Source organism: Doryrhamphus excisus, linkage group LG15, assembly GCF_037039965.1.
Source record: "Doryrhamphus excisus strain RoL-2023G ecotype Guam linkage group LG15, RoL_Dexc_Guam_v1.1, whole genome shotgun sequence".
Taxonomy (NCBI): Eukaryota; Metazoa; Chordata; class Actinopteri; order Syngnathiformes; family Syngnathidae; genus Doryrhamphus; species Doryrhamphus excisus.
The window spans coordinates 3,477,574-3,505,538 of NC_136371.1; the positions used below are offsets into that span (position 1 = coordinate 3,477,574).

The 27,965-nt window shown below is 39.3% G+C and overlaps 1 protein-coding gene across 9 annotated transcripts in view; it reads right to left on the reverse strand.

Moving 5' to 3' along the window:
- camta1a (calmodulin binding transcription activator 1a) overlaps nt 1-27,965 on the reverse strand; it is a 315,309-nt gene that overhangs the window by 275,272 nt on the left and 12,072 nt on the right. For all 9 annotated transcript variants that reach the window (XM_058052094.2, XM_058052105.2, XM_058052095.2 and 6 more), the window contains one exon: nt 26,508-26,611. In XM_058052094.2, the coding sequence (XP_057908077.2) occupies nt 26,508-26,611 (104 nt within the window). The remainder of the gene's footprint in view (nt 1-26,507; nt 26,612-27,965) is intronic.

Here is a 27,965-nt window from a genome sequence, read left to right on the forward strand (position 1 = left end):
ATATAATAACCATAATAGTTATAATAATAATCATAATAATCTAATAATAATTATTATTAGTATTATTAGTATTATTATTATTATGTGCTTGTGTCCCTTTTTTCAGGAGCACTTTGTAAACAACAGACCATGTCAAAAAACGAAATTGATAAAACCATCAAAAGGTTGGCTCAGGCCATGATGCCAGGTTGTATGTTGAGTTTAAATGAAATACTTTGGAAAGATTGGGCGGGCCGTATTCAAACCCTTGGCGGGCCGGATGTGGCCCCCGGGCCGTAGTTTGCTCACCCCTGGTCTATACGGTATGAGCCCTGTGATTGGCTGGCGACCGGTCCAGGCTGTACCCCGCCTTTCGCTGGAAGACAGCAGGGCTAGGTTTCGAGGACAAGCAGTTTAGAGCGCGATATAATTTTTAAATCTTTAAATGGTCTTGTCTCATCTTATCTCTCTGAGCTGCTCCACCAGCCCTCCCCTGCAGTCCCTCAGGTCAGCTACACGCATTTCGCCTCATTTATTTATTTATGGCACGCCTAAAAAGCGTTAAGACTATTTTGTGCACTGTTTGTGTTCTGTTTATACCTAAATTATGTACTTGGCATGCAATGGTGCACATTGGCATGAAGTACCATGCTCCACTACTACTTATTTACACCTGTTTACATCTTGTGCATGACGATAGCACCCAAGACGTGCATTGTTCCCGCACGGGTATCCATTGTAACCGCCACTTTGAAGCGTTTGTGGTATTATTTGGTCCTGCTGCGTACCGTGTGACGCCACGCAACAGCAGCCACAACTCCTACATTTCATTCTATTCATCTATTTGCAAAACACCTACAAATTGTCGAACTCCAGAGAAGTTCTCATTGCAGAACAGAGAGGCAAGTCAATATAATCTTGCAGAAAAAGAATGCACAAAGCACAACAATGAGGAATAAACTAGAAAAAAGTGAGGACGGACAGTGTAGAAGAGGGAATTACTGACTAAAAGCGTAACTAAAGGAAACTTATTGTTTATACTTTATAATTTGATTGACTATATTTACTGTAATTTCAGTTCTCTAAAAACCCAATTGCTCTCAATGGCTAAAATTTGAATGAATGTTTCTCTAAAACTAAAAAAAAAAATTCTATTATACCCACATAGTGCCTGCATGCTACTGCTACGTATATGTAAAGTAAAAATAAAAGCAACATTTGTATTCAGCCACATTGCCACCTTTCAAAGACTCTTGTATTAATGGTGCCATGTTAAACCAACTCCAAAGCCACTAAACCAAAGGTCAAGTAAACAGATTTTATTTCTTTAGTCCCCTCCAGCATATGGCTTATCATGAAAGCACCACGAGGATATATTGTCAAGAATTCTTTTCGGCAGTCCTGATTGAAGAGGCTGACTTTTATTCTCTCAAATACACCCTACCTCTTTCCCCCACTGCCACGGTACACAGGGGTACCATTATGTGGTGGCTGTGGACTTCATCCATTCATCACTCTTTTCACTTATGAAGCAAAACACACATACATCAAGTACAGCTACCTCCCTCTTCCCTAAATCACGCTTTGTCCTTCCTCTATGTGAATGTAGCTGGAGCCAACTTTGCCATAGCTGAACTGGTTATTATATGTATGCTATACTGGATATTGGTATATTGAGTTTTGCTATTTGTTATTTCCATGCACCGTACAAGTTTAACATAAAACTTTTGCTGGTTGCTGGTTAGGAGTGACTGTCATGAGCATAATAGCATCTGTGGTTGGGTAGGGGTATTCAGTATTATCAAATACTACAGTATTAATTGGCCCTGTACCCTAGAAACCGCCCATGAATGATACGGGAAAAGGCCGAAATGATACTGTGTCAAAGCCCAGGGCAGCGATACTGATAGAATATAGAGTTTAACCATGTCCAGTATCAGCCCCCGTAGTTGTCCACTCAGAGCTTGTTGCTCTGGTATCGTGCCCGTGAAACAACCAATCAGAGAACAGCGCACGAGCGTGAACACACAGTTTACACTGTTTAGATATAATACATGTAATAAACTGAAAATTTTCTGGAGACAAAATGGTCTTTTGATTAAATAGTACGTGATAATAAGCTCATGATTAAATAGTATGTGATAATAAGATCATCACACAGTTTGTCTGGTATCAGGCCCAGTATCATACTGATACTTGGGGGCATGATACCTGGCCTGATACCAGACAAACCATGTGATAACCTATAAGGATCACACAGAATCCATTGCACCCACTAGAAGCATTCTTACTCATTGTATGAAGTCAAAAAGCACCAAAAAAAAAACTACAAAAATGTACGACATCAAATACGGCTCTTGTTTACAGGAACTTCACGCGGACGTCTGCTCTCACGAGCACGCTTTCCACATTCGGAGCGAACGCTCTCTGTAGTGCCTATGAGAGTCAGTGTGAGAGCTGGACTGGATCAGGACCGTAGCCGCAACGCATTTAGTGTGATCCACGGGGGGGGTAACACTGCAAAACACATTCATAAAGTCAACATGAATGTACTATTAAAATACTTGAGCTAGTGTGTTCCTCAAAAGCAATTTAAAATAAACAAGCTATTAAGCGCCCAGCAGAGTACACGGACAGCTCTTTTAAAGAGTGTCCAAGAAGATGAAGCATGACACATTTGCATATTGCATGTAAGGGAACTAACTGTAGAGCAATTACTTGACAATGTTTTTATTACACAAGCAATTTCTCGATTATTATTTATCTTAACACAGGATCTGGATTTTAATTATAGCAATGTAGACGGACACCCCTAGCACAGCACATTTTTGGGTCAATGCTGCACATTCTAAACAAATGACAAAACTGCAAATACATACGGGAGGGGGATGTTTACATGGATTTTGTTTTTTAAATGAATGCAAAATTTGAAGTTTGGGTGGTTAGCTTGGTGTTTGTGTGGAAGTGGTACCATCATCTTCCACAGCAGGGGGCAAGGCTCTGCTCATTTAATGTGTAATCCTTTGCTTTCTTAAGGGAAGGAGAGGCCAAGGATCAGAGCATATAGAACCTATCCTTTGGCAGACACACACACTTGTGCCACAGCAGTCCTCCCGTCGTGTACTGAAGCTGTCACAATTGGTGTCGGGGGCCATGAGGCAGGCAATTTTAGTGGTGTGGTGTGAATCGATACCCAATCACATCACGTTCACAGGCAGCACATTAACCTGAAGAGGCCGTGGAGCAATTTACAGCGTATTGTTTTTGGCCCTGGGAGCAACAGGCAAGAGGAGCGATAGAAACATCATAGCAGAGCAAGACAAGGTTCTTGTTTTAGCGAGAAAAGTGCAATGAAACAGCACAGTCGTAGAAGGCCCAGAAACATTTTGCAGCGCCAGCAAGGTGGGTGAAATTCTTCTATGACACAAATATCACCTTTAAAAAAAACATAACTTCAACATCAGCAATGTACACATACTGTGTAGTTGTGTAATGCTAAACAAATGCAATTTAAAAAATGTTTGATTTTGACTATGACTATGTGTATTCTTGTCATGCCAACAAGTAGTTTCCACACACACCTGCAATCATTACCTCTGAACAGCGGGGCTGCCAGTGTGGAACACACTGCCACGCTGTGAGCACAGTGTGCAGCATGGATTAGAGAAAAGAGTCACAAGGTATTCTAGCAGAAAACAAAAAAAAATTATTCATGCAGGCTAGACTAACTAACCACAATAAAAAGACGTGGATTGTTTGCAAAAACATTAGCTGTATACATCCATCTATCCATTTTCTATCCTCATTAGGGTATACTGGAGCCTATCCCAGCTGACTTTGGGTTAGAGGCGGGGTACATGCCAGCCAATCGCAGGGCACATATAGATAAAATATCATTCACTCACATTCATACCTATGGACAAGATGCCATGCGGAGAATTGAACCCAGATCTTCCCGATCTCCTGACTGTGTGGCCAACATGCTAATTATTGATTAACAATTATTGCAGGTTTGTTATCTCACAACAGGCACAATAATAACAACCAAATAATATTGTATTAATGGTAATGATAATAACAACATGGACTATTGCTGCAGCCGGAATCCATTTAACTTTGAACCCCTGATGTCACTTCCTTTGCTAATTTCCTTGAAGGAATCCCAAAGAGATTAATAAAGTATTCTGTCTGTCTGTCTGTCTGTCCTTCACATGTCCAGAATGCGTTAATTCACACACAAATGTCTACTATATAAGCTAACATGACTGTAAGACTATAGGGGTGTTACCTTCATTTCGGCTGTTAATTTTTTTTTATAATTTTTTTATAATTCTAAGTCTAGGTTTCTTGTGTCTTTAATGGCTGCTAATCCCTGAACTAAACTAATTAATGATCTTTTTTATAATTAAATCCTACCCCTCCATCTGGTACATTTGTTCACTTCCTGCTTTCCTAATAGTTTTTTTTTTTTTGTCACGTAGCGAAGTAGGAGGTGATATGACCATCCAATGACATAATGGGTACCATAGTAAGTGTCAATATAGTGATATATATAGCACTGGTTCAAGACTCAAGTTTGTTGTATTAATGGCTGCTAATCCCTGAACTGAACTAATGAATGATCTTTTACCAACGAGACTCAGGGAACTCTCAACCTTCATGAAATTATTGATTGTCCCCCCCCTGCACACACACAATCCTGTTCACTGTGCTTCGACCACTCACAAAATGTAAACATAGTGTAACATTATATTGTCTACGAAACATTCTAAGAAGATAAATTCTGTTAACAGGCCAAAAAAAAGAATTGACTCAGAACATATCAAGTATGCCCCCAAGGCTCTATGATAAGCATGGAGGTGCGCAGGATCCGCTTGGACACACAGTGCCAGTAGATGCCATGACATGCTGTACATAATTGCCACTCCATCACAGCATCATTGCTTTCCAATAAGTACATATTTCAAAAAAACGCAGTTAGTGTCCTTTCACAATATATCTGTAAATAAGCTTTGCATGTAGGCCACTGGAATCCTGTGTATAGAAAATAACATACGTCAAATGCTCGACAAGCATTTTATTGCTTGACATTAAAGTGAAAAATGCTGAAGTGACTTTAATCAGTCAAGGTAGCAGAGTGGGCTTATACAGAGGTGGCCCACTGTTCTTCAGTGCTCAATCACTAATCTAATCTGGAAGGAACAACAGGAAAAAGGCTGGTTATGGATAAAAATGAACATCATATCACAACTGTTTGATTGATGTGGCAATTCCCAAGGCAGAATAAGCTGCTACTTCACTTTCAACAACCGCACCTGACACAATGTGTTGTGCCTTCTTAGAGGGTTATTTTGGCTGCATAATTCTCTTAAAACGGTGCATTTATTTGGGGCAAAATCACCTGAAGCATATCAAGGACAAAATTTGTCCTGAATTTACAGAAGCAGCAGAGACTTTTCCCTTCAGGGGTCACCACAGCAAATTAATCTCCTCCCTCATGTCCTCCTTCACTACATCCATAAACCTCCTCTTTGGTCTTCCTCTACGCCTCCTACCTCTCCTATGGACATGTCCGAACCATCTCAGTCTGGCCTCTCTGACTTTATCTCCAACGTCTCTAACATGTAATGTCCCTCTGATGTACTCGTTCCTGATCCTATCCATCCTGGTCACTCCCGATGAGAACCTCAGCATCCTCATCTCTGCTACCTCCACTTCTGCTTCCTGTCTTTTCCTCAGTGGCAGTCTCTAAACCAAACAACATGGCTGGTCTCACCACAGTTTTGTATAACTTTTGCAGCAGACACACACACAAATGCTTCAATTTTATCCAACCTGTTTAGGACTTTGTTCATACCATAAAGGATTTGGTTTGAGATTTAATTTCATGTGAATTACACAGCAAAGAGGCTTTTATCCAGTTAACGATGCACTTTTAATCAGAACTTTATCCTACAGTATTCATGATTCATGATAAACTATTTCCGTTTATCCATGCACACATGGAATTGGAATACAATAGCGCTTGCCAGACCACATGTTTACCACCGACAATTATTACTGAATTCTTCAATTGCCCTGGACTTTAACAAAGCATCCTTCTTGATTTTTAGGTCTTTCCTGTGGGTTTTGGCTACCAACTGATCTAACTGTATTAGTGCCTCAATTGACAAAAATTCAATTTATTCCCAAAACAAGCATATTTTACTAGTAGGTAGATCGAGAGAGCAATGTGGAAATTCAAAAGTGCATAGATTTAAATAATGCAATCAGAAAGAAGTCCGTCCATCGTCTTTATGTTTTATCATCTAACGTGCCTATAGGTTTAAAATTAAACATCATACTTTAATTTGCACATTGAATGACATTAATTGAACCAGGAACCTTCCAATCAGTGAACAATTTCTGCATTTACATATGACCTTTGAACCCTAATGCCAAGGCTTAATTTACCGATCCCAGCTTAATTTATACCCAGTGATAACAACAAGTCACGAGCACTGCAATCAAGGCCATTGTTAGCTTTAATGAGCAAGGATAACCATACAGTTGTGTAAAATAATAACACCTAATATAGACTGAAAAAACAATTCAGTAAATGAACTCATTTGAAATTATCATAAAACTTTAAGGATTATGACGCGAAAGAAATCTAAACAAATAAGGACAGGAATGGTGAATAATTGCCAATTCTACTGACAAAAGTGTGACATAGCTTTCAGTTTTTCTATTAACAGTAATGGAGAAATTATATTGTGCACTTAATGTATTGCAATTTATGATGGTACGATAGACAAACAACCATTCACACTCACATTCATACTTATGAACAAGCATAAAAATCAAAACAAATAAATGAACAAAAATACAAATATAAGGCATTCAGTAGACTCATTTAAAGATGTGATATGTGGTATTCTACACCGGTCACTAGGTGTAATGTCGCTGTCGATAGGGTGTGGTGCTGCTTTATGAGCATCTGCATGTATGTCACGTGTGTCTATTTCAAATAAAAAGCCTGTCATTCAGCCACCATTACATCAATGAGAAAAATAGCCACTGCAGGGAGTACTCCGTCCACATAAGGAATGCCAAGAAATTAACCAGTTAACTGCAACAAACGAGGAAAATAGTTAGAAATAGCAAACATTTTGTGACAGAAGGACCGTTTTACAATATTTAAGAACAGGACTCCAAACAACAAAGAGATAGCGGGTGCTTAAAAGGTCACATTTTCCCATCTACATTGTCATTGTCACACTCAAGTCCAATGGCAGACATGCACTCTGCCATCAAAGGCCATTGATTTTATAATCAAGAGCAAATGATGATCAAGGCATATCTGCCCCCTTATCTTCCCATTTAAAATCCTCTTTTATGGATTCAATTTGACTTTGGGTCTTTTTCAGCTAAGGAGAATCCGAATAACGGAAGACAAAGACACCTTGCAGAGACGACAGGCGGTATCGAGGATGATTAAAGTTACTAAAATACAAAGCATCGGTCAGCACAGGCAATTATTGTCTTTATAAATCAACACAAACAGTAATTATACGGATCATTAAAGGTCTCATTTATCACGTTTTGACAGTTGTAGGTGTCAAAACATAATTATGGAGATTCTTTGATGGCAGTATATAAAGTCACCCACCACAGTAAGTTCTTTAAAAACCAGCACAAGGCGCATCAATGTTAAAAGGGTTGGTCTTATAACTTTTTTACCTTGATAGTATTAATACAAAGCCAACTGACTCACCCTGAGGGTGCTCACTGTCCGTGAAACACAGACTTTAATTATCCTAACTTCCTTCCTTGGTCAGCCTTCCTATGTATATGTTTAGCCTTTTTGTAATACCTGCCCCAGGATGCTGGATTAACTTACCCTCCTCGGTCTGAGCTTAGTTTGGACTTAAAGTTTATATGTCCTTTGGGACGAGCCTGGGGCTCAGCTTAACAATGACACCCAAACCCCCTCATCTCTATTCCAGCCGCTATTTCAGTCAAACTCTATTTACCTCATTCCAACTCAGACCATAAACATTTTCCTAAGGATAAGCGTCAAGGACAGATGGGCATCACCCGTTGCTGACCTTCAGGCAATACCAATGCATGCCAACATGGATGAACAGATTGATACCGATCATAAAACGCATACATCCCAAACTTGTTGATGAGTGTGATTGTCTTGCAGCGGTTTATGCTAATTACACCACTTTCATTTGTTATTTTTCCATGTTTCTTCCTGTCGCGGAAGCGAATCATCGAAGCTATGTAAGCTTGGATATTGGGAAGTCATATATGAAGGTTTTCATTTGTTAAAAGGTCAGAGCGGGCGGCACGGTGGTCGAGTGGTTAGCGCGCAGACCTCACAGCTAGAAGACCAGGGTTCAATTCCACCCTCGGCCATCTCTGTGTGGAGTTTTGCATGTTCTCCCCGTGCATGCGTGGGTTTTCTCCGGATACTCCGGTTTCCTCCCACATTCCAAAAACATGCTAGGTTAATTAGCGACTCCAAATTGTCCATAGGTATGAATTTGAGTGTGAATGGTTGTTTGTCTATATGTGCCCTGTGATTGGCTGGCGACCAGTCCAGGGTGTACCAAAGACAGCTGGGATAGGCTCCCGCACCCCCCGCGACCCTCGTGAGGAAAAAGCGGTAGAAAATGAATGAATGAATGAAAAAGTCAGAGCATTAAAGTCAATAGTGATGTATAATAATTATAATAATGTGCTATGTCATTTTTTCCCCAGAGAATATTACATGAAAACCATTTGAACTTGCTACCAAACTGCTGATTTGTGTTTTCCTATGGAAAGGTCTGTAATGTTAATCCTTTGTACAAATAAAAGCATAGCAAAGCATTGATCAACAACCTTTTTACGTGCAGCTCTCTAATACCTTTCTAAAATGGGAAAACAACCTTCTCATCTGCCAGGTACACACCCGCATCTAGACTATATGACTCACTGACTTAGGATGACGGGGTGTCAGAATTATCATCTGTTCCCTGGAAACTTCATTACGATCGGCACAGGCAGCTATGAGGTAGCTTCGGGCAAAGAATGTTTGTGTTTTAAATCAGGGGTTTCCTAGTGTTGAAACTGTGAGGCAGTCAATTTTAGACATACACAAACAACAACGTAACAATGTGTCAACACTCAGTAAATCAGTATTAAAGATACTCACCCATAGGTTGTTATACAAGATAAAAATACGGTACAATGTCAGTGTGTTGTGTTTGCTAGAGGCATTACTTAATTTGTGGATTATTTTGGGCATAAAATGCCAATAAAAATAAAAAATGCTTGTGCTAATATCGCAAAAGAAGTAGATTTAGTAGAAATATAATACGTATATACCGGGGCTGCACGGCGAACAAGTGGTTAGTACACAGGCCTCACAGGTAGGAGACCCGAGTTCAATTCCACACTTGGCCATTTCTTTGTGGAGTTTGCATGTTCTCCCCGTGCATGCGTGGGTTTCGAATCCGGTTTCCTCCCACATTCCAAAAACATGCTAGGTTAATTGGCGACTCCAAATTGTCCATAGGTATGAATGTGAGTGTGAACGGTTGTTTGTCTATATGTGCTCTGTGATTGGCGTGGTGTAGGCTCCATCACCCCTTGTGAAATGAATGAATGAATGAATGAATAGTATATACTCACAATGCATGTGAGGTTAATGTAAAAAAACACACAAACGTGTTGTGTAGGACAAAGAAACACAAGTTGGATCAAGAGATTTTGCAGCAGTTTCCCATAACGCAGTACATAATTAATTCTAATGATACTTTTTATCTGTGACATCCATACCAATAAAGATCAGTGCACAAAGGCACTCATGTGAATGTGCTATTGAGCGTGACACTGACCTTTCCAGGGCTCGTGGACCTCGAAAGACGTGTGCGTGAAAAATACCCTGAACACTAACGCCGGCCTTTTAGCGTGCAGGACTGATTTGATATAAGCCTGACAGGGGTATTTATAGCGCTGCATAGAGCCTCACTCTCCTCTCCTTTCTACACCACAAGCCCATTCTGGCGCAGACACTATTGGCAGCCCTGCTCACTCACTGGAAAAGCCATCATGTCAGCATACTGGCAGCAGAGAGCTTGTAGTGCTAACAGGTTTAGGGGTCCGCTAGAAAAAGCTGAATGTAGTTCATTATGCAGTGACAATGTACATTCAGATTTTGATGCCTTACTTTGCATAGGACCAAGACAATCCGCCATGGAATGTCACTGTTTCTTTATTCAAATGCAAACACTCGCGATTGCCAATGTCTGATATCTTACACCGTTAGTTTATTTTTGGGAATGCAATCTCAGGAAACATAAAACAAGTAATCCAGAAGGTATTGTGTTCATGCGGTCTTTGTCGCCCGAGATACTGAATCAATGAATTAATTCATTACATTTTTGACTGAATCATTAGGAAATGTTTTAGCCTGATAAACACAACGTATTCCTTGCAAGTGACCTTGTTCTAATTTTAAAAGTTTATGGGATTTGTGCTGCTGATTATAGCGATGGAAATAATTAGTAATTCCCACCTGAAGGAATTTAAGTATTTGCTTTGATTAAATTGACTGTTCAATCAATATGCCATTAATTACACCGTGCAGAACATGCACAAAGACGTAACATCCGCCTGATGTTGATTAGATCAGACTGTATTTTCCAAAACATTCGAACTACACTACCTTATCTTAAAATGTGATTTGAATTGATGGAGTATTTTGTACCGTTTTTTTACAAGAGCCATGATTCCTGGACTGATTAAATATATACAGCTTCGTATTAAAACTACTTTGCAAGCATAACATATAAAATGTGGCCATTAAGCAAACAAATGTAAATTACTGGATTGGTATTCAAAAAAGCGGCCAACTCCAGCCAATGATCATTTTTTTTGTAAGTCAAGGGAACATTTTAAACTGCCTTTATGCACCAGGATTCAGCCATTAAGACTGGCATATTATTAGTAACACCAACAGCGTAAGCAGAATAAACAGGAAACATTAATAACTTAGTGCAATTGCAAAATGGTGTTTACATCAACAGCATGTACAGCCCAGATCAAAATCTTAAGACCAGTTGAAAAGCTAGGATTTACCTTTTTGCACATTTGGATCCTAATGAGATTTTAAGTAGAACTACAATATGTAAAAGCAAGAAGGGGGAGTGTGACAAAAAGCTGAAAACTGAAATAGGCTGTTTATCAGTTGGTCAAAAGTTTAATAACCAAAAACTCTCAAAACAAGAACAAAAACTGTCTCAGTCGGACTCAGTAATGAACAGCTCCACCGTTCTTGTTAATCACTTCAAAAAATGGTTAGGGCATGCTTGATGCGAGTGTTTTCCAGTAGGCTATTGGGAACATTGCTCCAAGTGAAGAATATGGCTTCACGAAGGGCATCGACTGTCTGGAACTGATGGTCATTTTTGTAAACTTTGCTTGCTATCCATTCCCAAATGTTCTCTGTAGGATCTAAATCAGGGGAAAATGCGGGATGGTCCAAATGAGTGATGTTATTCTCCCTGAAGAAGTCTTTGGTCAAGCAAGCTTTATGAACTGCAGAGTTGTCCTACCGTTTGACGACCAGTTGCCATTTGACGACCGGTACCCATTTGACGACCAGTCGCCATTTGACGACCCTTCACCACTTCAAGCTCCAGTGTTCCACTGAATGAGAAAACACTCCGGATCATGATGGACCCCCCATCTGAGGTTGAATCTCCTTGTCATGCCAGTAACGTTGGAAGCCATCTGGATCGTCAAGGTTCCACTTTTTCTCATCAGAGAATTTAACTTTTTTCCACCTTTCAATGTCCCATGTTTGATGTACCCTTGACAAACGGGAGGTTTTGCGGCATTGAAGGAGACAAGGTATTTGAATTTGTTTTTGGAACCATTTTCCCGCAGATGCCATCTGATGGTTATTTCGCTATAGTCGGCACCAGTAAGGGCTGCCATTTGGGTCGAGGACCTCCCTGTGTCTTGACGGACAGTCAATTGGATTCTACGGCTCAGCGCAGGTGTAATTTTTTTGTGTCTACCACTTGACTTTTTTGTTACGTAATGCTCAGGAGCTTTGAAAAAATGGACAATGTCTTTCCAACCTGGCACACTACGAGAGGCCTTGCTTCAGCAGCTTGACGATCCGACCATGTTCAAGAACATGCATAGTCTAGCAGTTTTTTCAATTGGTCCTAAGATTTTGTTCTTTGGCCAAGCCATCAGAGACATTCCTTCTTTATCTGAAGGAATGTGAATTGATTCCAAGGAGACTTTAATTCAGCGTTATCCTGAGAATGCATACTTTTGTCTTCCTTGGTATTCATTCTGTGTATGGTAATCTTGTGTTGATGTGTTAAAAAGTAACCGGAAAGATCAATTTGTTCTTAATACAAGGAAATCTCAAAAAGCAAGTGAAGAGTGAAGAGCTGGTTGAAAAGAAATCTTATTATAATTTACTGCGGTCCTTTCATCAAGGAATTCAAAGTCGTATTGTTATTTCTAAATGTAATGTTTTAAAAGGCATGTCTAACGATCTGAGAGGCTTACAAATTAATGGCCACTGAGATTCAAATGTATACAATAAAAACAAATATTCCTAAATAAACCGCAAGGCACAAGGTAAAAAAAAAAAATGTTGTATTTTTCATTCGATTAATGTTACTAAATTGAGCTGTCAGTATTTTACATGACACTAACGGTTTTCCCCCAAAATCTATAGCTTGCTTGTGTAAATGAAAGCCAACGTTATCTGCCGACATAAGCGATTAAAGCTGTTGTGTTGATTCAAGAGGCAATGGCTACAGGGCCTGTGGCAATTTAGGAGTGAGAAACTGCCCAGGACAATAATGAATGTAGAGCAGTGAAAATGAGTCTAATACATGAAGGGGAAACTACTGTCTGATAACGTTTACTTATCTTTTAACAGAGTAGGATATATTGTGGCTATCTAAGAGGTAGCCCATTAGCGGCCATTACGAGAATAGTTTGATTGTGGATGTAATCAGGTAGGAGTTTTTTTCCACGCAGAAGCCATAAAAGTATTCTGTTAGAAACTCGGGCTCAACCTGCCGATGCCATGTTGGTCCAGTCTGTTTAGCTTTCACATTGGCATTTTTTTTCCTATATACCAAATCTGCTTAGTAAAAAAAAATGTTTGCAAATGTTTTATGGCCATCATGGTTGTCATGGATCGTTATGTTATTAAGCAACACCCCCACCGGAACTCACCACAGTCCAAAATTTTAAATTGGCAGTAATAAATATCATAATTTTGACTAATTTTTAACAGAATGAAATCAGAAAATTCTTGTTGCTATTGTTGCCTCTTGCCCAAACAGAGCTGGGATAGGCTCCAGCATACCCGTGACCCATAGAAAATGGATGGATGTTGCTTTTGTCTAATTATAAAGCGTTGAAAAATGGTGCTTATAATGGAAGTCAATGGAACTTTCTTGACCCCTAAGCACCTGAAAGGGTGGAAAATTTGCAATCTGACCCTACAAAAAAGTAACAAAGCATCAAAACCAGTACTACTAATACTACTCATAATAATAATCTTATGTATAGTTGATCTTTGACATAGAGCCCCAGCCCTCTGACATTTCCTATATGGAAAATAACTCATTTTATGTGTGTATTTTTGTAATACATAAGGGTTAAAATTGTAAAAATATTAACATTTGGTATTTTTTACTAGAACTGAAGTTGATTGAGAGATCTAATCAAAAACATTAATTATTATTAATATGTTGTGTTTTCAGAGCAGTTTTTGGGTGTAGATTTTTTTGTCCTCTTGGGACCCAAAAGGGTGTGAAATTACAGGAACTCCCACATCAGCAGCAATGGCACGCTGCGACACACCTTGCTTATGTAGCTCAACGATCTGACCGAGTTCAATGATTGTTTGCTTTTACCATCAAAAAAAAATCATGACACTGTGAATGTCTGACTGAAAATTAAATCGAATCCACATTTTTGCACAGGTCGACTGATAAAGGCTGTGGTCTTTTGATCAGCTGATGAAGAGTCTATGGTTTTGCAATTAATTGCTTACTCTTTTTTTGTGTCACTTCCATTTGCATATTGAAGATCTACTTAGGACCTCCCTAAGAACAAACAGTACTAACTGCAATTTTTTGACCGGTCTTTAAATTTTGATCTGTCCCTGGGCTTTTTTCGTTCTTGTTATCCTCACCCTTGGCCACAGAAACACATGAGCACAGACTGCCCCACATTTAATTTTAACCAAAACAAAGATAAAAAAAAAAGTGTGAACACAGACAAACAGTTCTGTCTGTACTACATAGAGTTAATAAAGTTGTTTCCCCCAATTGTTCTTTTTCTTTCTGTGGAACACATCAATCTAACTCGGAAGACCTAACTTTGTCTGGGCACCGCTGACTAAGTACGGTCTGAACTCAAAAGCTAAATTATTTAGCCCGCAAGTCCAGTTGATAAATGTTGGCGGTGCAGGTCAATACATTACTGGGATGTGTGGACCACCTTCTGTGGGATATATTATGCATTGGGGGAGATAAAGGCCATTGATTGTTTCCAACAAGGTCACAGTAAGGTCTCTTTCTCCAGTGAAAGGGGTCTGTCTCTTGTGGAAACAACTTCCGGCCACCGACGTGGACACATAAAATAAGGTTAATCAAATATGTGGGGTGAAACTATGAACTGTCTTGTATTTATGAAGGATACAGGGTGATAATGGGCAGTATTTATATGTCGGCATAGCTAACATTTACATTATTCATGGGGCTGTGGAAAATGCAATGGCAGTGCTAATATAATATTGACCCAGTCCCAACACTACATGAATGGCAATGGAGACACAGCTAAACACATACACATACACACACACACACACACACACACAAGGCTTGTGGAAAGTCTTACTGGAACATATCGTTTCCTCTTATGATCAATCCACATATACATGATACTTGGAAACTCGATACAGATAATGGTCTAACTAAAGGTCAAATAAGTGAGAAGATACAAAGAAAACAGAGATGTTAACAAAAAATGAAGCATAAATCACCAACCTACACAAAGCTTTTTCTACAGAAAGCTACATCTAAAAAAAGCGAAAATAATCATAAAAAAATCATAATTTCAGAATGTGAAACCCATATATACACATTAATTACAGAGTGAAATATTTAGTTGCATGAATTACTGCATCAATGCGGCATGACATGGAAGCGATCAGCGTGTGGTACTGCTCAGGTGCTTTGATAGCAGCCTTCGGGTCATCTACATTGTTGGGTCTGGTGTCTCTCACCTTCCTCTTGACAATACCCCACAGATTCTCTATGGGGTTCAGATCAGGTGAGTTTGCTGGCCAATCAAGCACAGTAACACAGTGGTCATTAAACTAGCTTCTGGTACCTTTGGCACTATGGGAAGGTGCCAAGTCCTGCTGGAAAATGAAATCGGCATCTCCATAAAGCTTGTCAGCAGAAAGGAAGCATGATGTGCTCTAAAATGTCCTGGCTGTGTAACTGTGCACACATGCAGTGGACCAACACCAGCAGATGACACGGTTTCCCAAACTTCACACTGGATTCTGCATCTCTCTCCACTCTTCCTCGAGACTGTCGGACCTTGATTTCCAAATCAAATGCAAAATGTGCTTTCATCTGAAAAAGAGGACTTTGGACAACTGAGCAACAGCCTAGTCCTGTTTCTCCTTAGACAAGGAAAGATGTTTTTGACGCCTCTGGTTCAGGAGTGACATTTGTAGTCCATGTCTAGGATTCATCTGCGCATAGTGCATAGATCTCATCCAGCTTCAGTCCATCCCACAGTGCTATATGAACAACCAGCTTCTTTAGCAATGACATTTTGCGGCTTTTCTTTCTTGTGGAAGGTGTCAATAATCTGTCAAGTCAGCAGTCGTTCTCATGCCCATTTAAAAGCTCATGAACCCTTTGCAGGTGTTTTGAGTCAATTAGTTGATTCGGGTGCGACACCATGACACTTTCACATATGGACAATTTTACAGTCTCCAATTAGCCTAGCGTGCATATTTTTGGAATGTGGGAAGAAAACCGGAAACCCTCTCACGCACGGGGGAGAACATGCAAACCCACAAAGAGATGTTCCAACTGAAATACAAACCCATGATCTCCTAACCATTAGGCCGCCTGCCTGAACCACATTACTGTCAGAAAATATTCACATTAATCATCCCTTGGATGGCTGATTGAAACATTTGTTTGCGTAAATAAATGTTTACATTAACAAAGGACTGCTTTCACATCATATAAGTGTGTGAACCTATCATGGGACAAACAGAGCATCTCTTGAAGCATTCAGACCTCTGGTCCTGAAGAGATTGCTAAGCAGTTTTGCTGTTAGATACCATCAAAGAACTTTCTATCCTTTCTTCTTATAGTATATAAACATGACTTTAAAAAATATCCTGCGGTGGGAGAATAGCCACTGCGGGTCCGTGTTGACTCATCAAGTGAGATTTCAAAAGGCAGAGCGGAATTTCAATGGCGCTTCAAGGTTCTGCGAAAGGACAGGCTGAGTGGAGACGAGAGAAGAGGAGGACAGGTTGTTATGGGATCTCTGGCGCCTCAACCTTTTAGGCTCAAGTCAGAAGAAGAAAAAAAAATCTACACCAACCCTTGTATTTGCCAGCAAAACAAACAACAATCAGCTCAACAAGAAGAAAGGGAGCAACAGATATTGTGCACTAATACACCACAAGTTCCCCCGTGTAGTCAACAATCTAAGACAAAAACTACACTTATTATTTAAATAAGTGATATGTGAAATCACAGTTGTGTAGGCCATATGATGGGCGCGTCTAGAGTGTGACCTTTAACCTTGCCTCCTATTCCATCAGGCACTGGATTCAACAAACCGTCCATTCAATCCAATTGTCATGTATAGTCTCGTCCAAAAATTGTTTCTCATAGTTATTAAAAATATGGGGGGAAAAAGCAAGTGGCATGTAAATATGGCAGTTGCAATTACAGCATCTATTTTCAAAGCTTCCTGTGGTCTCCAACTTGCAACAGCTCTATGAATGACAGCTGCCAGAAATGTCATATATACTGGGTAGACTTCTTTTGGAAGCTAAAAAAAAAAATGCAACAGGGAGTGGTGAGAGCAATCCAATCAACACCCTTCTCTGCTTTCACCGGGTTCTCAGGATAATTCATTCTTCACTGAAAGCGGTTTTGAACTTTTATTGGGTACACTAAAGGCAGACAAGATTTGCTACAGCATCAGTAACATTTCAATGACCAGAGTAAAAACAGCTGAAGAGTACAAAGTGCCATCCTTGCTCCCTATGACTTGAAACAATTGTTAGAAGAAAATCCACTGAGAGCTTTCTTGTTCTGCAACTGTATCTGAGCTAAAAAGGTTTTGAAGAACTTGCTCACTACTGGATCTTGGACCTTTGGGGATGGATCATTATGTCCTTGACAGCTTTATTTTTCAAACCAAGTCGGGTTTATTGATGTGTAAACATCTACAGGAGTAAGAGGGGAACAAAGGGCTCAAGGACATCTAATCAAAAGAAATGATTGAATCCTGTTGGACCAGGATCCAATAAGCTGCATGGACTGGGAGAGTTCTAAAAAATGCTAATTTCACATTGGAATGTGTGGTTTTGTGAAATAAAAGACTACAATTCAAAAGTGATTGTAATGCTTCCTACATTTCTGGTCTTACAAAACAAACAGAAGATTGGTTGAATATGTGGTCCTAATTGAAATAAGGTCACAATTGGCTCTAGTTTTATTTCCCCACCTTTGACAATGTGGGTTTAATCATTTGAAGGCCAAATGCAGCAGTGCGATAGCGCTACTACCATGCCCGGAGCTGTCCATCAGATCAGAAAAGAGCACGATGGGCTGTGTTCCAAAAAGGCCCACAGAGGATCCCAGCCTGCTGTTGTTGCTGGCTTCTCATTTTCAAGGACCTTTAGAGATCAGAACTGCTCACACACCAAGTCGGACAAAGATAAAGTGTGATGAAGAAAGTGCGTAACGTAAGCCGGCAAGATTGAACGAATTGCAAGAACCCATGGAGCCTTCAACTGATTACCAGAACACCAGGCCTTCAACAGAGTCCAAAGACCAGTGAAAGGATATCCTACGCAGGAAGAGTCTCCTCAGTCTAGAAGCGGTATCATCCAGTATCTTTGTTTTTTTTAAATACCAATTTACTGTATAGATATACGTATATACATAGGCTTGTCATGATAACAAATTTTGCTGGTCGATAATTGTGCTATTAATTATCTAACTGATATCCGATCATTTTAAACCATGTGTCATGACATCATTGTGTATTTATCACATTTGAGCCACTTGATTAGCAACGCAAGGTGTCACCAGCTCATAGTTGGTGTGAGAGAGACAGATGCAGAAGACAGGGTTGGATGGAGGAGATTTTTTTGCTGTGGTGACCCCTAAAAGGAAAAGCCTAAAGAGAAAGAAGAAGATACAGAGACAAGGCACCATACAGGGAGGATGTCCAAGCACTGGCGGCTTGGTGCAGGGACAACCACCTCAACCTTAACATGAAAAAGACAAAAGAAATCATCATTGACTTCTGGAGGGTGAGGACCACGCAGCACTCAGACGGACATCAGGAATATATATGGAGAGGATGTGGGGTACTTAAATGTACAGTATTGCCATTCCAGTTTGTGAGTACATGGACGGGACAAAATAGCTGGGGCATCATGCTGTACAAGGTGCAATTCAAGGTAAAAATGCAGCCAAGTATTGAAACTTTTTTCTGTTCAATAATTAGTCGATCAACACACATTAACAAAAGCAACATATCATTTTTTGTCAGTTTTTATTTTTTTATTTGGGCAAATATATTATAAATATTATATATATTATATTATATATATTATAAATATTATATTATATTATTATTATAAAAATTCAGTGCATTTCTTACATCAATCAAAATATAACTTTCCATTATTCACATTTGTATTCAACTATTTTTGCAAGATATAATCATGTTCATGCCACAGTCTTGTTTTCTCCTGTTATTATTATCATTGTAATATTATTATTGTTATTATCATTATTATCATTATTGTTGTAATCTTTATCATTATTATTGTTATTATTATCACCATTATTATAATCATCATTAATATTACCATTTTCATCATTATAGTTGTAACAATTTTTGGATTTTTTTTTATTATTATTTAATTTTACAGACTTCATTGCTTATTGTAGAGTGCTGTATCATTCCATCTGTTGTTTTCTGAAATCTGCAGTATTTATGCTTTTATTGTCAATTTATTAGCCCACTTTTTCCCCCTAAGTGTAACATTTCCATATCATTTTTCTGGATTGCATGTGTCTAATCTTGTGCATTAAAAGAACCTGAAACTGTGTCTGAACAGGTGACCAACCCAAATATCAGTTTCTTCTTGTTAAGCCCTACCTTGAGGTTTTTAGTGTCTAATCTTGTGCATTAAAAAGCAAGGTTTTAGATCTGCGCTCAAACCGATGACCAGCTCCATCCCCAGTCTTCACTTGTTGTGCCTAATCTGGGTTGTTTGTTTGCATTGTATTTTATTGTATTGTATTGTAATGGTTGTTGTATTTTGATGTATGTATGAGTTGAATCTATTGTAGGTGTGAAACAGAAACCTTTGACTGTTTGTCTAGTGGCAACAGTTTCCCATTTTGCCTACATTAATCCAAAAGATGTTTAAAAAAACGAATGTTTGCCTCAGTCTCTTATATCTCCTAATTACTACAGCTGTTATGTCAACTTGAAAAACTTGATCGCAGTCGCCAAGCATTAAGCACACTGGCTGAACAATATAGCACTTCTCCTGAGCAATATGCTATCTGAAGTAACATGCATAATTCAAAATGAAGTAATATAGCTTAGCGCTGACTTTCTTGTAAGCTGCAATCTCCTGACACTTCCGACAGGATGTTAAAACGCTGTTTTTGTATTCCACAAGGGTACAAGAGACAAGAGCAAAGCTGGCATTAATTTTGTTTGCAATCTCTTTCAATGTTTTTTTTGTCTACTCATGTCACTGTGGTGCTAAATGTCCCTTTCTTATACTGTATTCTATCTTTTGTATCTTCTGTGTGCATTTTTCTAAATCACAGTGTTTGAGGAAACAATTTAAATCCTTTTTTTTTGTTGTTGTTCACAATTCTGTCTGTCAATACAGCTGTTGAAAATACACACCATACCTGCAGACTTGTCAATTTATGTTCAGGCGGTTCACAGGTTTATGGAGGTTGAGCTGTTGACTAGTCATAAATGACCAGATGTGTTGCTGACTGCTTAAAATGTGTTTGAAACAGCTGTTTCGATTAATTAACAATTACGCTTTCTGTCCGTCGCAAACTGTTTAGTGATTTTTTTTTTTTTTTCATTTCAAAATGTAAATATAATCTGGTTTCAGCCACTCCTGGGTGAATTGTATTTTTTTATTTCGTTAGTCATCCATGAAAGCAGACCTATTATCTTTGTGTTTTCGCTACAACAAGATATTCACACACATGAGCTTTGATCTATATACCCGCGTCCTTTCTGATATGTTGCAGACCTAACCACTAACTGTTTGTGTCCGTTTGTATTGATTTGGTCCATAATCAAAAGATTCAGAATGGACTAAGAAAATAATTGTGAGTTGCGGCCCTGTTTGATTTTCATCTGCCACTTTGTGACTTCTTACTCAACTTTCCTTTTCGGCTTCTCTGTATGACTTCAGTGTACGCTCACACCCTACTGTGTCTAAGGTTAAGACCATGCCGTGAATCCAATACGGAGTATTTGAGGATTCTGTTAAGGTTCTTTAAGAAAAAAATAAATTTGACTCAAAACTATCTAACATATTAACACCACGAGCAAGAAAAACATATTGTGAAGAAAAACTATGGCTGGAAAAACTCATATATATGCATAACATAACATTGGCTCTCATATGAAATAGGGTTTCATTATTTCCCTTTATTTAGTAAATGAAATTGAACTCCATTACAAAATGGTTCCACAGTAAACGCCTGACCCAGCAATTCACAAGAAAAGGTACAAATCTTCACATCTCCACCTAAATAGCTTTATAGCTCAGTGAACACATGAGGGAAAAGAGAGTGAGGATGAGTAAATGTGGGACACCAGAGGAAGAAGAGTATAAGAAATCGAAGACACAAGCTGGTTTCAATTTAAAGGCTTTCCACAAAAAGTGGTATGGCCTGTATCTGCTACGATAGAGGTCAAGCAATATCCACGCCTTCAGAGGATACGAAGGACCCCCTGCCTTGATGCTCATGCGCGTGCAGTGCCAAAATCAAATGCTCTTTGGAGCATCCAGGCCACCTAAAATGAGCCCACTGGTGGGATCTTATAATGACCACACGGCTAGTAGTACCACCACTCGTTCTCATAGTAAATTACCTCAAGTCAAGCGGGCAATTCCGTCCTATCTTCAAGATAAAAACAAACCATGAAACATATTTCGTAAACTCTGATCAAGAGTTTTCTGCAGCAAAATCAAATTATACAATATGATCGCTTGACTCCTCACAAATACATAAATTACCCTGGGTGATACTGCCAAAGAAAGAAATCGAAGTAGCTGTCAAAAGGCAACGCTGTTCCTGACAAACTGTGCTCTCTGAGCTGCCAAAGTAAATTGTACAGGCATTTTGCCATGAGGCTCAACTGAGTAGTTCAGTTAAGAGACGATATGAATGAGAAACATTATTTCAGACATTCCTGTAGGATATCTTGCATCCATACAATTTGGTGAAATGTTTTATGCGCCTCTTGCAGGAACATTGCTTGAATTAACCAGAAAATAGAAAAACAGCACAATATATTGTCTATATGTGTCCTGTGATTGGCTGGCGACCAGTCCAGGGTGTACCCTGCCTCTCGGCCGAAGACAGCTGGGATAGGCTCCAGCATGCTTGCAACCCTCGTGAAGATAAGCGGTACAGAAAATGGAAATTGGATGAATATATAAAATATAAACAATACATTCATTCATTCATTTTCTACCGCTTTTTCCTCACGAGGGTCGCGGGGGTTGCTGGAGCCTATCCCAGCTGTCTTGGGGCGAGAGTTGGGGTACACCCTGGACTAGTTGCCAGCCAATCACAGGGCTATAAACAATACAAAAACTAAAAAAGCAATCTTTAATGCATCAGAGAAACCAATAAACATTTGAGCAAACATTTGGCATGAATCATGTGTAGCAAATCATTCATATATCCCAGCTGTCTTTGGGCGAGAGGCGGGGTACACTCTGGGCTGGTGGCCAGCCAATCACAGGGCACATATAAACAAACAACCATTCACACTCACATTCATACCTATGGACAATTTGGAGTCGCCAATTAACCTAGCATGTTTTTGGAATGTGGGAGGAAACCGGAGTACCCGGTGAAAACCCACGCATGCACGGGGAGAACATGCAAACTCCACACAGAGATGGCTGAGGGAATTGAACCCCGGTCACCTAGCTGTGAGGCCTAACCACTAGATCAAATCAAATAAGAAAAAAAAAAACAATTAAGCTTGACCCTTTGTTTAGGTGAGCATACAAGCATGGGCATCCATAACAACATGACGCCAAAGTGCTGGGTCTGCCATACACACACAAAAACAATTTGTCTGTGTTCATTAAAGTTATGAGTTTATAGGAGAGGTGGCACCCTTTTATTAGCAAATACCTCCACCACAAATAGACACACATTGTTTTTTTTTTTTTTATTTAACAGATTTTTTTTTCGCTGCCTCATATTGGTTTCATCCCTGTAATTGTATTCAAATGAAAGTATTGTTGTGACAAATCATAAGTGCCGCATCCCAGATAACTGACATAGAGCAGGTTAGTCAAAGATAAGGACTGAATGATTATGCCGCCGTGCAGCCAATCATGCTTGCCATTGTAGCACCTATCTTACACTGTTACCGACAGGCACTCCGGTTTATCCAATCTCAGCTTTAATTGCATTTGTTGAGGCTTTTGATCATCACTTCCTTGTCTGTTACGCCCTCGGCCCGGGTGACACCTTGCGTGTGCTGTTGGGCAACGCGCTGTGCTTGCTGCTGCTGGTCGCCGGCGTGTGGCACACAGGATTATACCCGACAACAGCGGCATTAAATGTGTAGCAGGCCAGCGGAGGCGAGAGCAGCTGCTCTCTTGTCTGGTTCGGTTCAGCACCAGTTCAGAATTAGTCGTCACATAAGAGCTTGCAGTATTCGAAGTACTGTGTCGTTCATTAAAGCCTGAGGGCGTCACACAAACTTAGGCCCAGTGTCCTCTCTCCTCCACCCAGACTTCGTGATGCACTCCTCATACTTGAGTGAGTACATATTGTCTCTTTGTCAATGGTTTCAAATTACATAAACGTCAAACCACACAAAGAGAAAAGAGAACGCTCATTGTTGACATAAGGACTTTACTCACACGTTTCACTTTCAAGAATAAATAGAGAACTGAATATTTAAATGGAAAACTGGAAAACTTAAGCCCACTAGGATAAAAATCAAGCATATATAAAACGAGCCCATTAATTCCATAACATCTCATTTCCTGACAGAAGTGAAAATGCTCCAAATCCTATAATATTACATATATTTGGACTAGACCGACAAATTGCATAAAGGATCAAGTATTGTACCTTGGAACTAGCATTGATCAAATTATGATTCTCCACAACGCCCCAGGTCCTGCAACCTTCACACCAGCGTAACCAAACATGAGGCAGACAGTGTTTGATCATGAAGGGGATATAAGTCTAAATCCATCCCTGTGTGAGATGTCCCCCTCCAGAAAGATTCCAATCTTAACTGAAATGTCTACAAAAATAAAGGTCATCATGTTAGAGTGACAAAAAGCAAAAAGAAGCTGGCTGCAGCCCTGGGGGGGATTTGCCCCTTTTTGTCGCACCTGAGCAACACAGAGGTATATTGAAAGACTCTACCTTCCTCTGGTTTGGTGCTGGTGGTGCAAATGTTTGCTTTTCCAATCTTGTCATTCATTTCTATTTCTACTGAGTAGACACGGATTGCTCATGATAAATTCTGTGCAGTGATGTAAAAATGTTTTATGTTTCAAAATCGTCCCTGCCTTGTTCATTTGAAGGCAGCTGTTATATTGTAACCATAGCATGCACACTGCCTCAAGACTTAATGATTGAATTATATAATGTGCATCCCTTCCTGGAATTGTGAAAGGCAAAGAAGAAAAGTTATTGAATTGCTTTACTTAATTTTCAAGTACACTTTTGAAATCGATTCTGACACATCCCTTTCTCTTGGGTCCACCTGGCTATAATTGTAAGAACAAAATAAAAAGAGAGGCTCAATATTAGCCTGGTAGAACAGACCACTGGTAACGTAAACAAAAAAACGGTCTGCCTTGAACGGTGTAGGGATGGGTAACGTATACGGTACTTTCATAGGTACCATTCAAATTCTGTCTGTACTAGCAAGTACCAATTCACATACAATGAATGTTTCGGTACCTAAATGCATCCTTGTGAAGACTAAGTAAGTGGGAGGGGGCCTGTTTAAGTCAACAAGAAGACAAATTACAGATAAAGAAGCTTAAGTCGGTCCATCCATCCATTGTCTATACTACTTGTCCTCATAGATTTGTATCACACTGTACTTTAATACCAAACTTGTACTTTTGTATTCATAAATGACATAAAGTAGCATCAAAATCATACACGTATATATTTTGTTCGTTAGCGATAAGTACACAACAACAAAAACAGCGGTAACAGATAAAATTAAGTATGTAAGAAAAATTGAATATCCATACACAGTTTTCCCTTGCTACATCACGGTTCACCTTTCGTAGATTTGCATGTTTTTTTCAACCTATAAACATGCAGTATGCTCTGCGACCTTGTGGTGTATTGGAGTCATCTATCGGTGCTCTGTCGGATATGCCCCTTATTGTATTTACTACTGCTACCAGTAGAGAGAGTTGTATACTTGTGTAAGAGTTGAAGAAGTGTCCAGACATTTCCAGTTCATCTCAATATGCGCAGCCGGCTAAATAAAGAGCCACAACAGTCCTGATTGGCTGAGGGAGCTGAGGGAAGCTGCCCATTGTGTTCTGCTTTCTGACTAAGCCATTGTCAATCAATCTCCATGGAGGACTGCTGTATGATTGTTGTATGATTGCTTGCTGCTAGCGATAGTATATGCTAGATAGTAAGTGAGGAATATGTTTTAACCAGGATACAAAAACGCTACACCCAGATAAGCCACGATCAGAGGAGTGAAATATGAGAGTCACTTAATTTCTTGTGTCCAATCACCATCCAATGTGATCCATCACGTTGATCATTAAAATAAAAACAAAATAACTTTGAGAGTTTTTAAACAAGGGAGAAATGTGTTAAAACGCTAATGCGTGTCTGAGAAATGTGTATAAAGTGTACAGGGAGGGGTGTACACCCTATATATAATAATTGTACAAAAATACAGTTGGCTACTTTTGCTTATTGCGGACTATTTTGGGAACCTCTCCCCCGCGATAAACAAGGGAATACTGTACAGCAATTTAGACAATGCCAACGGCTACTGCAAGTCACAGCTAATTAGCGTGTAGCTTCCTCTTCCTCTACCCACATAGCTAATCAATGTCCACAATTGCCCCTAGCATTTCTGAGGTACATAGTGTTTGGCCAACAATCAAAGAGATATTCAGATATGTTGAGATTTTATTATCAAGCAAAGTAACATTTATTACCTTTATTATTATTCAGTACCAAAAATTGAGTCATTGAGTCCCTAATACTGATTCCTGGAATCGGTACAGTATCAAATGTGAAAAGTACACATTACACATAAGTACACATAAGTCGGTAATAGATTGTAAATATGATAATACAGCTCAATTGTACAACATACATGTACAGGACATGATATCAGTGCAGGATGGCAGCACAGTGCTATGGTTATGTTGTGTTCTGTTACGTTAAAAAAATATATTTTTAAATACATGAGCAGACTCGCTAACAACTGTAGCCAACAGCATTTAGCCCCCGTCAAGGGTTTGAGATCAATTTCAAAGCTGTGTTAATTAATTTAGACTGCCACCAGCACAATGCAGGTCAGAGAGGCCAAACATTTAACAACATCTACCAATTAGAAACACAAAGGTTTTACATTTTTGTCATAACTGCAGTGAGAAGCACGGTGTAAACACATGACAGACAAAACATTTTAAGTTTAAAGGTATGGTTTTCTTTGTGTATTAACGACTACATTGACTTAGTACCCTGTCCTCCAAAACAAACATATCTGGAGCCTTAACACAAAACTAAATTAAATGCATACTTGATTTTTGCATATGAATGGAAACATTTTATTGTGTGAAAGTGTTTTGTGTAAAATATGTATGTAAAATACAGTGTTAACCATGTGAAAATGTTGGACCTGGATGTTGTGTTTTCATTTCACATTCAAAATGTCCACTTTTATGAAGTGAAACGTTGCTTTACCTCATTGGTGTTCCACCGATGTCTCTCTTTTGGCAGGGAGGTGCATTTTGGTAGACATTCAAGCAGCTTCTTGGGCAGGTATATTTTCAAATGTCCATGTTCATCTACAACGAGAACAGAACATAAGAGCTTCATCAACACACGCCTGGGGATACTGTAAAGTATCCCCAGTTACTTGTTAAGAAATTAGTATAACAATTGTGTTTTACATATATTCTATGTAGCGCTTGACTGAATTATTTTCAAGAGAAATACAATCTATCGAGGGAGTTGACCTAACATTTTTCACTGTCAAATTGTACAGACTGTGTCTATACATTATTTTCACACAATAAACACCCTCGAGTGATTCTGTAGCCTTTGGGGGATTTAGTAGTGAAATCTGTTGAATACCACAACGTGGTATACGTATAATTCAGGAAAATAATTACAATGACCAGACCCAGTGCTTATAACATAATGCAAGACATTCAAGCTGTAATGTGACTTTCACAATCAGTTTACAAGCATTATAAAACACATGCATCCTCACATGCATGGATGCCTTTTATGTGCCCCTTTCAGTACGCTGCTTTCTTCCTGCTCAAATTTGCATACACGCATTGTAGCACATAAGAGGAACCAATTTCCTTTAACATATTGTGCAAGATCCAAACCCTTCTTTAACAGTTGAGGTGAGCCGCATGCAAAATAGTGATTGTCAATGATCTTAGCAGCTGGTGTAGTTAATGACAGGATATGTCTGAGTGGATTAATGAGGTATGAGTTTCATCCTAAAACAGGTATTCTGGTCATCTGGTATTTACAGCTGCCACACATTTCAACACTATAAATCTTCTATGCATTGATTTTGAGATGACCCAGTTATATGTACGGAATATAAATATTACAGTCACAACAGCTAAGCATTATATAAACTGCATTTATTTTTGAGCAAATAAATGAATAAGTAATACAGGGGGCAAACAAACAGGACCACAGGTTAGCATATTCCAAAATGAAATGGAAACCAAGATGGAAAATAGCTGACTGCGTATACTTTGGCTAGCAGATTTGAGAAGTTGGCTGTAAAACAGGAGAGAAAAAGTTCAACTCAAGCAAAACACCACTTTAAAGTCGACACAAATAATCCACTAGTGCTATGGGGGTATATGTACTGTATAAAAGGAGCATATGCAGCTTGATGAACATCACAGTGCTCCTGGCCAGAAAGCTCCATATGGACAAAGTGGTGGGAGTGGTTCCATAGAGATGTAGCTAGAGCACATAACCTGGAAAATCATTGTTCCCACAGGAATAAAAAAGCGGCTCTGAAGAGCTGTACAATTTGCAGTGTCCATCTGTACCTATAATTCTCAGTGTAAACTGTTCGGTATGAGCTACATAGGTATGTGTAATAATTTGCTTCAGCCAATTAAGAATCATACACAGCATCTGCTCCCTGGAGCCGTAGGAGTG